Source organism: Erpetoichthys calabaricus, chromosome 10, assembly GCF_900747795.2.
Source record: "Erpetoichthys calabaricus chromosome 10, fErpCal1.3, whole genome shotgun sequence".
NCBI lineage: Eukaryota > Metazoa > Chordata > Cladistia > Polypteriformes > Polypteridae > Erpetoichthys > Erpetoichthys calabaricus.
In genome coordinates, this window is record NC_041403.2 from 51,838,059 (window position 1) to 51,851,477 (window position 13,419).

At 36.0% G+C, this 13,419-nt stretch overlaps 1 protein-coding gene and 1 long non-coding RNA gene across 2 annotated transcripts in view; one reads left to right on the forward strand and one right to left on the reverse strand.

Annotated features, from left to right (window-relative positions):
• Positions 1-13,419, reverse strand: part of acadm (acyl-CoA dehydrogenase medium chain) — a 58,228-nt gene continuing 44,809 nt past the window's right edge. Inside the window, exons 8-12 of the mRNA XM_028811193.1 lie at positions 9,201-9,309; positions 8,386-8,526; positions 4,097-4,192; positions 2,505-2,753; positions 1-1,002 (exon numbers count right to left, since the gene is read on the reverse strand). Of these exons, the coding sequence (XP_028667026.1) occupies positions 931-1,002; positions 2,505-2,753; positions 4,097-4,192; positions 8,386-8,526; positions 9,201-9,309 (667 nt within the window). The 3' untranslated portion in view covers positions 1-930. The remainder of the gene's footprint in view (positions 1,003-2,504; positions 2,754-4,096; positions 4,193-8,385; positions 8,527-9,200; positions 9,310-13,419) is intronic.
• On the forward strand, positions 3,827-4,181 carry LOC127529365 (uncharacterized). The gene is made up of 2 exons (XR_007936031.1): positions 3,827-3,913; positions 3,953-4,181. It is a non-coding gene; the product is annotated as an uncharacterized LOC127529365 (long non-coding RNA).

A 13,419-nucleotide genomic window follows, 5' to 3' on the forward strand; every position in this document is an offset into this window, starting at 1 on the left:
AATCAAATTTGGTTTGAAACATGAATGGTATAAAAGATGTTTTATACAAATCAATAAAAAGGCACTGGACTTTCAAGAGCTTATTTATCAAACTGTTCAAAGTGAGAATACTTGCAGAAGTTGACACATCTTAAATAAGAGAAGTGCAGTTAATTTCCTAAATGAAAGCGGTCTCTGTGCTACTTTAAGTCAATGAATATTAAAACTGAAGAAGCCAAACAAGATACCAGAGCAATATGTTACTAATATAAAGCAATCAGCTATAAATCACTACTAGGTTATTTATGGAGAGAACACTGATACTCTAATCTACACAATTTTATAAACAGATTTTGATGAAACCTGCACATAAACGGTATAAATATATGTATCGCTATTACAAAGATGCGTACACTTAGAGTACTTTAAACTGTATATTATGTTTATTAAACTGTTTAAGAGGCAATTATGAACTTTGTTTTTCAGTTAACAATACTGTAACAAAGTTTTGATACATTACTCATAAGAAGGTTTAAGGTTGCTTAAGGATAATTGCTCTTCTAGATTTACAACAAAAAGGCAACACCTTTAGAAGGAGACCATTTAAGGAAGAATAAGCACACATAAGTATAATAGAAACTTTATATTTTCAACCAGACCTGAAACAAATCTTTGGATATCTTGTGCAATCCAGAGTTTCTACCATAAACCCAAATGACCCGAACTGTTGTTTATAATGTTCCCCTCTTACAGGTTTCCTTTTGATGAATGTTAACAAAGGTAGTCAGTGTTTAAATGTGCTTCATTAATGCCACCATCTAAAGGTTATACAAAGTAGGCACTACATGGTAATCACAATCCAACCTAGTTATGAATACAATCCAAATTGTCAAAACATTGTCAGTGAATCAATCACGAACTGGTGTAAAGCTTGCAGATCTCAAAGTCTTTTCATACAGTGTACTTTGCCAAGTGCTCACGTGCAATAATGATTCTCTGTATCTGGGCTGTTCCTTCATAGATCTGAAAGAAAAGAATTCTGTTAACTTAACAATCTAACAATGCAGCATTAAATGAAAGACAAACAAGAATGAGCTTTACCAACAAATACTGTATCAATGATCAATAAGGCAAATAAGGCAAAAAAATGCTAATGTAAACATTAACATTTAAATTATCAAATTATTCCACACTCTATAGATGTTAATTGGGTTTGCCAAATGCATCTTTAAAACAAATTATAGATAAAAATTAATGACTTAGTAAAAGTTTAATTTAAGAAAGAGGTGGGGAATATTTATGCAAATTAAACTACATTGGGCATTCCCAAAAATACAACCTGTGCTAATTTAAACTACAAGTGCACAATCAACAAATTACTACATGTAAGTTCAAAGAAGAAGTTATCTTGCATGAAAACAATATTGATGGCTAGTCTACTTGCAGGCCTAAAAATAAGTGCAATGTTTCTTTTTAGAAGTATGTTCTGTCTTGCTGCTTAATTGTGTGTGATCTGTCTTTTGATAACTGCATTTCCTTGGCCAGGAGGTATAAGTGAATCACAGCTTAGACAAGTGGCATTGAGAATGTCAATAACACAACATAAAAATCTATGCAGAGGTGATAACTCAAAAGGATAAATGAAATTAAATGTCTTGAGAGGAAGGAAATGACGTGACTAGCAAGGCAAATGACACTTTTTAGCAAATTTTAATTCTGAAATATCTATGGCTGTGTCTGTAGACAGCCAGTCTCCTGAAAATTTAATTTAAAATGGCATCTTCCTATATCTCATTTAATATTCATCCATGAACTGTTTGCTTAAGGTAAAACTTTATAGAAGGTCAAAATATTTAACTCCTGTAGTGGATGATACACTGGGGGTGCATCCAGAGCCACCAAATATATTGCTGTCATTCATCTTTCGATCCATCCATCTGGGTCAGACAGCATCAGGAACAAGGCAGGAAACAACTGGAAACCAGTCAACTACAGTTCAGACATCCTCGCATCCACACTCACACTAGGGTAATTTGTAGTCATTAAAGCGAAATGCACAAACAGCCACAGTAACAGTGGCCAGCATTTGAACTCTGGAGCTATAGACTGCAGCAATATCAACCACTGTGTGACTGTGGTAAGGACTACAATTTGATTACTAAAAACACTTTGGTTTATTAGGAAATCTAAAAATCCAAAATTTGGAAACTAATTTCATATTAAGGCTCTTGATATTTTTTTATTTTCTAAATCAATTAATTTTACATACATCTAAGGTATGAAAGTGCATGATATGCATGGCACCTTGATTTCAAGTTCAACAAAAATGTTTTTCTGCCATCTCACTGCTGAGATTTCTTTCTAAAAATGTCACTATATTTCTTATTAAGCCAAAACCCTAAGTTGTACACTTAAATATAACTGGTGGCAGTTAACCTAAATGCCCACTATTGGGATGCAAGTTGAGAACCAAAATATCATTTTGTTTAAGATTAAAAAAATGAAAATAATTGAATCAAGCATACCTGATATATTTTAGCATCTCTCATTAGCTTCTCAACAGGGTATTCGCTATTGAATCCATTTCCCCCAAACACCTGAACTGCATCACTAGCTACTTGGTTTGCAATGTCTCCAGCAAATGCTTTAGCAATAGAAGCAAAATATGTGTTCCTTCTTCCTTCATCGACTTCCCAAGCAGCTCTCTGGTAAGCCATTCTTGCCAGTTCCACTTTCATTGCCATTTCTGCCAGGATGAATGAGACTGCCTGATGCTGTTTCACAGAAAGATATTTAAAAAGAAAACAAAAGTCAAACACACCAAGAGGTGTCAATCAAGCATGTGTATTTGCAAAGTTTGTGGACCTATAAAATAAGATGTGCAGTGACCCATACAATCCCAATCAAATTCTCAACAAAAGGTGTTTAAATTGTACACTTCACTATTTGTTACCATTTGTAGAATCTAGATAATATCCTTGATTCTTGGTTACATGTACTCTAATATGAATTCACTGCATAAGAAAACCTGTAGTGAATTGGCTTCTTCTGTACCTAAATTACTTATTTAAATTTACCATGAAGAAAAAAAGCACACACACACTTGAAACAAGCAGTTTACATACACAGAAAAAAAGAGAAAAGAACAGAGAAAGGATGCACATTAGGTGAAAGTATCCAAAATCCTTACTCCTTTTCATTTTATGAAATCAAATTGTATCAGACAAAAAGTAAATAAACTGCTTTACAAACTTAATTAGAAGATAGCATCTGGAAGGGTAGGGCAAGTAGAAGTTTGGTGGTAGTACGTATACTAATAACCTATATGTTTGTGTATGCCGAGATGAGCTGGCAAATTGAACAGGTTAGTGTTACAGAATAAGGGTCCAGGAAAAAAAAATGAATACCTGTTCTAACAGTGAAGATATAAGGGACAGATGAGGCCACCAGGGGGGACATACAGAAGACATTTCCCACCCTGGAGGCAATCCCTTTGGGTTAGGTCTAAAGGCTATTCACAAACAGTGGCCAGAGTCTGGAGATGGAAAAATTACTCACTGGAGTAGTCCGTAAAAGAGAAAGATTATAAAGTACTTTGGTGCTACTTTTATGGGAGCAGGTGAGCTGGCCAAACCACCTGGTACACACATTAGATGGTACTTAAAAGATTGTCTTTCTTTTGTTTATATTGTGTTTTCTTGTGCAATTTCGGAATAAAGGTTATACAGTATACTATAGGCTTCTTGAGCATTAGAGTACAATTGCATCCCTCATTTTATAATGCATAAGCAAAAGATGTGTTGAGGGTGTTTGGAAGAATGTAGTGAGGTGAACATCTTGGATTGCACAATCAACAAGTTTGATTAATGACAGCATGAGTGTGGTATCCACGGGAGGACCTCAGAGAGCTGCATTAATTTTGCTTACTGATAGAGTTTCATTGGTAGTTAAGTCACGTGTTGGAGTGAAGTAGACTCATGTGGTTTCGGTATATAGACCAAAAGGCAAGAGAAGGATTACATAACTGACAAAATTACAGTCTATATAGTGTGTTGAATGTAATTTTGTATAACTTGGAATTACTCCACTTTGTAATATATAGACAAAAAAAAATTACATGTGCTAGCACTTTCCCGAATGTTTTCCTTTCCAATGCATATTTGGTTGCCTCATCCAAAGCTCTTTGAGCTAATCCAGTGGCTCCTGCAGCGACCTACAGAAAGAGGTTAAAAAAAAGTTATGAAAATTTCAAGGTTTTCAAATGGTACAGTATTTTTAAAACTACTTTGAAAATGAAACATACTTCAGACATATAGCAGGTACAGAAAAGAATCTCCCCCTTTGAAAATATTCACATTTTGTTGCTTTACAGCCCAAAATGCAAAACACACAAAAATATTTTTTCAGGTTTATTGACTCAATGCAACCTATAAACATCCATGTCAAAGAAATAAAAGCAACAGTTCAGAGTTTGGAAAAATAGTAATGAATAAAAAAACAAAGTTTAAATGGATAAAGGATCAGCCCCTGTTTCAGTACTCTGTGGATCCACTTTTTGCTTTAATTACAGCCTTGAGTCTATCGGGATACTTCTGTACCAACTTTGTACATCTACACTGAGCAATATTTGCCCACTCATCTTTATGGAACTGTTCAAGCTCAGTCAAATTGGATGGTGAGCATTGGTGGACTGCAAACTTCAAATCATTCTGCAGATTTTCAATAGGGTTCAAGTCTGGGCTCTGACTAGGCTAAACAAGGACATTCACTTTTTTCACCTTCAGCCATTGTGTGGTCAATTTTGCTCTGTGCTTCATGTCATTGTCATATTGAAAGGTGAACATTCTTCCCATTTTAACTTCTATCCTGACAAGTGCCCTAGTCCTGCTGCACAGAGACCCTTACAACAGGATACTACCACCGCCATGCTTTACTGTAGGCATGATGTGTTTTAGATGGTGAGCTGTATTGGTTTCCACCAGGTGTTCCATTTATCCTGAGGCCAAATAGTTCGATTTTGGTCTCATCTGACCTTTACACCTTTTCCCACTTGGTCACAGAATGTTCAAGGTGCGTTTTTACAAAGCTAAAATGAGACAATGTAGCCTTATTTGAGGAGTGGCTTTTTTCTTGCGACCCTTCCGTTCAAGCCACATTTATGCAGCGCTTGTGATATTGTTGTCAAATGCACACAATGACTGCCCTTTGCCACAAAGTCCTGTAACTACTTCAAAGTTGCCTTTGGCCACGTAGTAGCCTCTCTGACCAGTTTTCTTATGGCTCTTCCATCCAGTTTGGAGGGACGGCCTGATTCAGGGAAGGTTCTAGTAGTACCAAACACTTTCCACTCCTTAATTATGGATTTTTCTCTGCTCCCAGGGATTGATAAAGTTTTTGAAATCTTTGTGTATTTATCTTCTGACTTGTACCTTGTCCATAAATTGATCCCCGAGATCTTTTGAAAATGTTTTGCCACCCATAGTCAATTGTTTGCTTTCAGGTGTACTACCAAGCACTGTAATGCTCCAGGAATAGCCGTTTTTATGCCAAACTAATAATATTTTCAGTTGATCACAGGTGGTGTGCAATGAAGAAGTTGGTTACTTTCACCTGATTGAGTTTACATGTATTCTTAGGTTTTGGTGATCCTGAGTGATTGGTTTTTATTTCTTAGTATTTTTCTGAAATGTTGCTATTATATCTTTGACTTTGATGTTATAGGTTGCATTAAATACAGCTGAAAAATATTTTGGTGTGCGTTTTCATTTTAGGCTGTAAAGCAACAAAATGTGAATATTTCCTTTCTATACCCACTGTATGCCAGTAAGACAAATGTATACCCACAAAGCTATACTGTAATCATCTCATAAAATTAGAGGAATATTAAGATATGTAGAAGTGTATTTTTTATTTAAAGACACAAAGTACATATTACTATAAAATTAGATTTATAAAGTTCTTTAAAATAGACAGGTTTGCTTTATGCAAATATTAGAAGAGTAATTAATGTCCGCTGTTCACCACTGACCTCCCATCAAATATGTGGCCTTGTTAAATAAATAAATAAAATAAAATAAAAAATAAAAACACAACACAAACCACACACCTAAACTATATTAAAAGGCAGAAGTAGGGTTGAGGAGACGTTTTAGGAATGAATGTTTATCTAAATAGACTTTTAATTTAGAATACATGCAAGATTGTTAAAATGGGTATTAAATGATTAAACATATCCCTATGATAACAAAATATACAGTATTATCAAATCAATCCTAAAATAAAATATTAAAATATTTACTTTACATTATGATTTTCTCTTAAGTACCTTACTACAAAATTATGACCAAAGGTATTTTACTGTACATAAGGAGAGAAAAAGCATTGTTAATAATGAGCAAAAACAATGCTAACAAGTAATATTAGCTAGTTTTAACAAAAATATAATTAAAACAAATCTTTTCAATTTAGCACACATAGGAAATTTGTTTAAATATTTTACTAGTCACATCACTCAGATACTGTATACTGTAGAGTAACATCACAAATAGATACATCTATTCCCAGGAAACTTTCAATTAATATTCAGCTCTCCCAGGTCTCCATAGCCAGCATTTTGAACATCTTATACAACCCTTCATCTACTTTCTTGACGGTCTAGAATACAAAAGCTCAATTGAGCCAATACAGCTACAAAAAGTCTTTCAATGATACCTTTGGTCCAAGGTCGTGCAATACTATGTACAAGTGGCTGAAGATCAAAAGGAGAGGTCATAACAAAAAGGTGCAGAGTCTTTTTCATGACTGAGCAAGTACATTACCCAAAATATTTTAATTGATATACAGTGATCCCTCGCTATATCGCGCTTCGCCTTTCGCGGCTTCACTCCATCGCGGATTTTATATGTAAGCATATTTAAATATATATCGCGGATTTTTCGCTGCTTCGCGGGTTTCTGCGGACAATGGGTCTTTTAATTTCTGGTACATGCTTCCTCAGTTGGTTTGCCCAGTTGATTTCATACAAGGGACGCTATTGGCAGATGGCTGAGAAGCTACCCAACTTACTTTCTCTCTCTCTCTCTTGCGCTGACGTAGGGGGGTGTGAGCAGGGGGGCTGTGTGCAGCTGGTTCCTGAAGGACATGCTGCACGGTGCTTCGCATACTTAAAAGCTCAAAGGGCACGTATTGATTTTTGACTTTGTTTTTCTGTGGCTCTCTCTCTCTCTCTTCCTGCTCCTGACAGAGGGGGTGTGAGCTGCCGCCTTCAACAGCTTTGGACCGGCGGTGCTTCGCATACTTAAAAGCCAAAAAGCCCTATTGATTTTTTTTTTGACTGCTTGCTTTGCACTCCTTTGAAAAGGAAGATATGTTTGCATTCTTTTAATTGTGAGACAGAACTGTCATCTCTGTCTTGTCATGGAGCACAGTTTAAACTTTTGAAAAAGAGACAAATGTTTGTTTGCAGTGTTTGAATAAAGTTCCTGTCTCTCTACAACCTCCTGTGTTTCTGCGCAAATCTGTGACCCAAGCATGACATTCTAAAAATAACCATATAAACATATGGTTTCTACTTCGCGGATTTTCCTATTTCGCGGGTGGCTCTGGAACGCAACCCCCGCGATGGAGGAGGGATTACTGTATTCCAGTGGTTCCCAAACTCGGTCCCCTGTGGCTGCAGGTTTTTGTTCCAATCACATTCACAATCAGAGGTAACAATAGATAACAACTGATCTCATTTAATTAGCTGGTCTTATTTTCTCTTATTCTAGATTCAGAAAAGCACAGCAGTATGGTTTTTACATTTATAAGACATTTAGCAATATTTATGTTTTTCTAAAGCTTTAAAAGCTTAAGTATCTCTTGCTGTTTCCTATTTTCCCTTTTCTGCATTGTTTGCTTCCTTCATTTAACCCTGATAGTAATAATTAACTACAAGCAGAGCAGACACCCGGAATGATGAAAGCTGCAACTACTTCAGAGTAAGACCCACTAATTAGTACATAATGAATTAATTAACACCTACATTGACCCCAAAACAAAAACTGGAAAATAAATGACTCCGTTAGGTTAGATGTCCAATGAAAAATAGAAGTTGGTTGGAACAAAAACCTGCAGCCATAAGAGGACCCAGGGGACCCCAGGACCGAATATGGGAACCACTAATATATTCAAAAAATGTCTACATCTTTTTTCACTAATATACATTTTATTTTCATCCACTTAGCTCATATGACATGGTTGTCAAGACATATACTAAATGTTACAGAATAAACACATACTCATTTGAGAAGGGCAAGCACATATACACACACACACACACACACACACACAACCTGGTCTCCATTCCATCTCTTTCCGATTAAGCATTTAATTTTTTTTTTTTTTTTTTTAAAAAGTTAAACTTACAGGAGGTCTAGTTTTATCAAAGGCTCCCATGGCAACTTTGAAACCAGCTCCCTCTCCAATCAGAACATTTTCTTTTGGTACTCTGACATCTTCAAATGTAATTCCTCTTGTATCCGAACATCTTTGACCCATATTAATTTCCTAATAGGAACATAAAAATCATAAATCATCTTTCATGTGTGTTAAACGTGGGTTACAAAAACCTGGAATTTTTGATGCTTTGTGATTTAATTATGCACCATATTGCATTATTATTCCTTTTTTATTTGCTTCAAGATAATGATAGAATTTTATTGCTTAGACAACAATGGGTCAAAACACTCTTCACTCAGTCCCACTCACTTCATATATCACTGCAGTCTCCTTAAACCAATGCACAAGTGTGCACTAAACATTTTTATAAATCCCTAAAATATTTCAAACAGCCAGTATTTAAAACAAAAACTATGGCACATTTCCTTGAACGCAGAGGGTCTCCATTTGTGTATGCCAACAGTGCATTACTCTTTTAAAGTATTCAGAAAATGGATAAATTATCATTATGGTTGCGAAAGGATTTCTAACACAGTTAATCCTTCTCATGAGCTCAAAACAAAATTCTTTGTCACCTTTCATCACATGAGCTCAGACAATTCTAATAGCATACACCCATGTCTAAAATGATCACTGCCAATTCAGATCTTAATTACAGTACATGTCTCAATAATTAATTTAAGGGAATGTACTGTAATATCATTAAAATGCCTATTATCTTTTATTTAGATAGACAGACAGACAGACAGACAGACAGACAGACAGACAGACAAAACAATTACCTTTCGACCTGGCTGAACTCCAGGTGTGTCAGCGTCAATTATAAAACCAGTAAAAGCTTTGTTGGCTGGGGCTTTGGGATCTGGGTCTGTGCGAGCCAAGAGGAAATACCTTTAGAGTGAAAAATAAATAAATCTGATTATCCTAAGGGCCAGTCTCATCTACAAGGATAAAACCAAAATGTAAAAAACAAAACTGCCTGAAGTCCTGCTGGGAGGAACAGGATGCAACTATAATATCATCACTGATTATTATTAATTATAATGCACACTTTCATAAATAACTCCTTTAACACCTTTACATCAGTTCATACAAAAACAGATAAAATAAAAGGAATGAAAACTACAGATTTCTTACCTGGTACCAGTAATACTCCGATAAATTATGAATGGGAATAATGAACACATGCACACACACAAATAGTTATGGTTATTGCATCGTGACAAAAAATACATTGTCTTCTAAAGCAGTGGTCCCCAACCTTTTTGACAGCAAGGACCACTTTATTAGATGCAAATTTTTCCACAGACCGGTCGGGGGGGGTTGGTGGGGGCAGTTTTATACACAATTTACATAACATTTCTGTTATTATTAAAGTTATTAAGCAGTTCGCATACGTTTGCAATCTGAGATTTTTCTTCTTTTTTTGCATATAACAAAGACATATGCTTTACATTTGCCATTCCAACAGATTGCACATCACAAACATTAACACTGCAATCTTTTTTTTGTGTCTGCCGTTTCTATAGGAGGGTGACAATGAGTTAAATTCCAATGGATATTTTTCAAATGTTGACAAGCAATAAGCAAAAGGAATCAATGAAAACCACAGACAACAAAAACAGCAAAAAAAAAAAAAAAAAAAACAGTACGAGGAAAGTTCAAAGAAAGAGATTTTTTTACAATGTTTCTGTTTGGGGATCGTTGTGCAAACATGCACAACTGAGCTGCGACCACAGATCTAACTGCTCTGTGGATGATTCGTTCAAGCATTTCAAGCTCACTTCGTTGTAATGAAAGCATCTGTTGAATGTACTTCGTAGTAACGTGATTTCTATAGACTCATGTCATATGGGGAAACTGTCGGGACCATAAAAATACTTTGTTGTAATAGTCTCACCCCTCGGTCTCTCTCCTCTCTCTGCACCGCTGCAAAGCCCCGCCCGCCAAGCGTTCTGAAAACTCTGAGTGAGTCGCCGTTGCCGCCAGTTCTCTCGCGGCCCGGCTGTCAGACGGCTGCGGACCGGGGGTTGGGGACCCCTGTTCTAAAGGACTGCAATCATTGAGCTTTAAATGAATAAATGTTTTGAAGAAGAAAAAATTTTCTAAATGTCTTGCAATAGTAAATAGAATTAGACTACAGAAAATGACAAGAAAAATAAGATTTTAATTTAAAGCAAAACTGAATGACAGATAATGAACACAGTTGGAACTTGCAGCCAGACATGTCTCTCTAGGAACATGTTTGACATTATAAATAATGTTATGTCTATATTATAATGTAGAGACATGATCTTTCTACAGACTTCCCCTGAATTACAAACAACTGCTTTATGAAAACTCACGTAAAGAGAAATTTCTATCCCCTTTTTGTGCTTAAGAATGAGTCTGTCACAGTTTTCAAAAACACACAGCTATCACTAAATACCCAAAGTTCTTTGCAGTCATTTCAAATACACCTCACTTCAACCAGTGAAGCAAATGGGCTTGGGTTGGAGGATTGACAATGTGCAATCACATTCTTGGACATTTTTACAGCTGACGCTGCGTCTGTGGTTCAGTCAACTTGACATATGTGATGCTTGAGAGTCTTCTTGCATTATGGCTCCAAAATAAGATTGTGAAAGAGTTAGAAAAGCTCAAGAAAGAGAAGTCTTTTCCATTGAATATGAAACTTGAAATGAATAATAAGGCTGTTTACCTACACTTTAACAGTGTTAATGAAGGGGGAATATCTTACTAGGTATTGTTTTGAGGACTAATGTTGTTTTCAAATGAATTATGTGCATTTTCATATATTTTAGTGTTAGGTGAAGGACGAGTCATTTTTGGAGCCTAGGAACACTTAATTTTTTCCATTTAAATTAATGTTGATTAGGTGCTTGCATTACAAACAAAATCACAAAAAAAATGTACATATGAATTTAAATAAATTACAATGTAAAGAGTCAAATATACTTATGAGCTCTTTTCATACAGATTTAGAATGGTAAGAAAAGAATAAGGAATTGTTGACGCTTCAGTAAATAGATTACAACTTCAGTCAGCATTCAGGAGCCTTGTACACCTCCATGAATGTTGTCTAACTTCTGTTTTGTTAACCCCTTAACCGCCCTCTGCCAGATATATCCGGCACCGTTGTTTTATTGCTAACGCCATACTGCCGGAATTATCCGGCACATTTGCCTGTGGTTATATGAATGCCTGGCAAGTAGTATAACTGACGGTTTGGCGTGGGTATTATTACTACGTTGTATTTCGACAAGTCTGTGGTTGTTTTGGCCGGTCATGTGACGTGATTCGCATGTAACAGCTGTGAATATGGCGAAACGTAAACTGACTTCAAGTGAGGCTTTGCAGGCGATTTTGGACAGTTCTGATCATGATTGTAGCAGTTCTGAAGAAGATTTTAGCGACAGTGATGAGCAGCAACGTGCGCTGCATGATACTGTGAATGAAGACGCATCGGATGACGGCGCTGAGTGGGTGTATCCCCAGCATCTCAGCTGGGCTGCTGCCCGTGGTGAACTACCTTTTCTGCATTCATTTGAGGGAACGTGTGGCTTTATTGTTGATGTAAACAATTACACTGCTGAGCAGTTTTATGAGCTGTTTGTGTCACCTGATTTGATCAGACATTTTGTTCATCAGACAAATCTGTATGCAGCACAGTTTATTGAGAAAAATCCCAATTTACCTCCACATTCCCGTGTTCGTGCTTGGTTTGACACTGATGAAAACGAAATGAAAAAATTCATTGGGATTTTGATGTTGATGGGAATAATCAGAAAACCAGATATTGAGATGTACTGGTCTACAGATCCTATGTATGCAACACCTATTTTTGCAGCTGTCATGACACGTAACCGATTCTCTTTGCTGCTGAAATTCTTTCATTTGAATGACAACAGAAATGAGCCAGATAAGAAAGATCCAAACCGCGACCACTTGTTCAAGCTACGTCCTTTGATTGATCATTTATTTGAAGCATTTCAGTTGCCCTACATGCCAGGACCGTCAGTTGCAGTTGATGAAAGTTTATTGTCGTGGAAGGGCCGCTTACAGTTTCGACAGTATCTACCATTGAAAAGGGCACGGTTTGGTATCAAGATGTTTTGCTTAGCTGAGAATTCAGGTTACATTTATAGATTTCGTGTATACACTGGCAAAGAGGATCCTATGAGTAGTATTTCAGCAGTGTTGCCAGATGAATGTAAGGACTTTGGACTTTCAGAAAAACGCTGTCATGTCTGTTCAAAGAAGGGTCAGGGTAGAGACGTCAAGACCTTCTGCTCAAAGTGTCCCAGCAATCCAGGACTTTGTGCAGTTCTCTGCTTTGGCCTGTGGCACAGCAAACTCAAATACTGGGAATGAAACTATGATTGACTGAACTACTTTTGACTTTTGAATTACTTTTGACTGTTCCGTTTTTGTAGTTGACAATAAATCCAGAAGCCTGAGAAAAGGTACATTTTGTGCTTTATTATGTGTTTGCCCATTTCTAGAACTTGCACAACATTTAGTGGTCAATACTGCTTGAATAAATGTAAAAAATGTAAAAAAAATGTAAAAAAGTAAAAAAACGAAAATTGTTCAGATTTCGCCTGGCGTGGGGAATATTTAGGGAGTTGGCGGTTAAAGGGTTAATTGAAAAATGTAATTGCTAAACCTACATGTAACTAGGAACCAACATATTACATTTAAAAGCAAATAGGTAGAAGTTTTATGTTCCTAGCACTAATTAAGGTCAATTAAATATTTACAGATCTTTATTAGCTGGGTCATAAAAAACATTTCCCTTTTCTTCAGACATGCATGTTTTTCTTTTTTTTTTGTAATATGATGTCAGCTATTTTTTTTTTTCAATGACCAATAAAAAAAAAATCTTTACATTTTAATTTTGGAAAGAAGATCTTCAGATCCTTTTAAATTAATTATAAATACTAAAACAAAAAACGATTACAAACGTAGTCACCACCTTAATTTAACATGTGTCTCTTA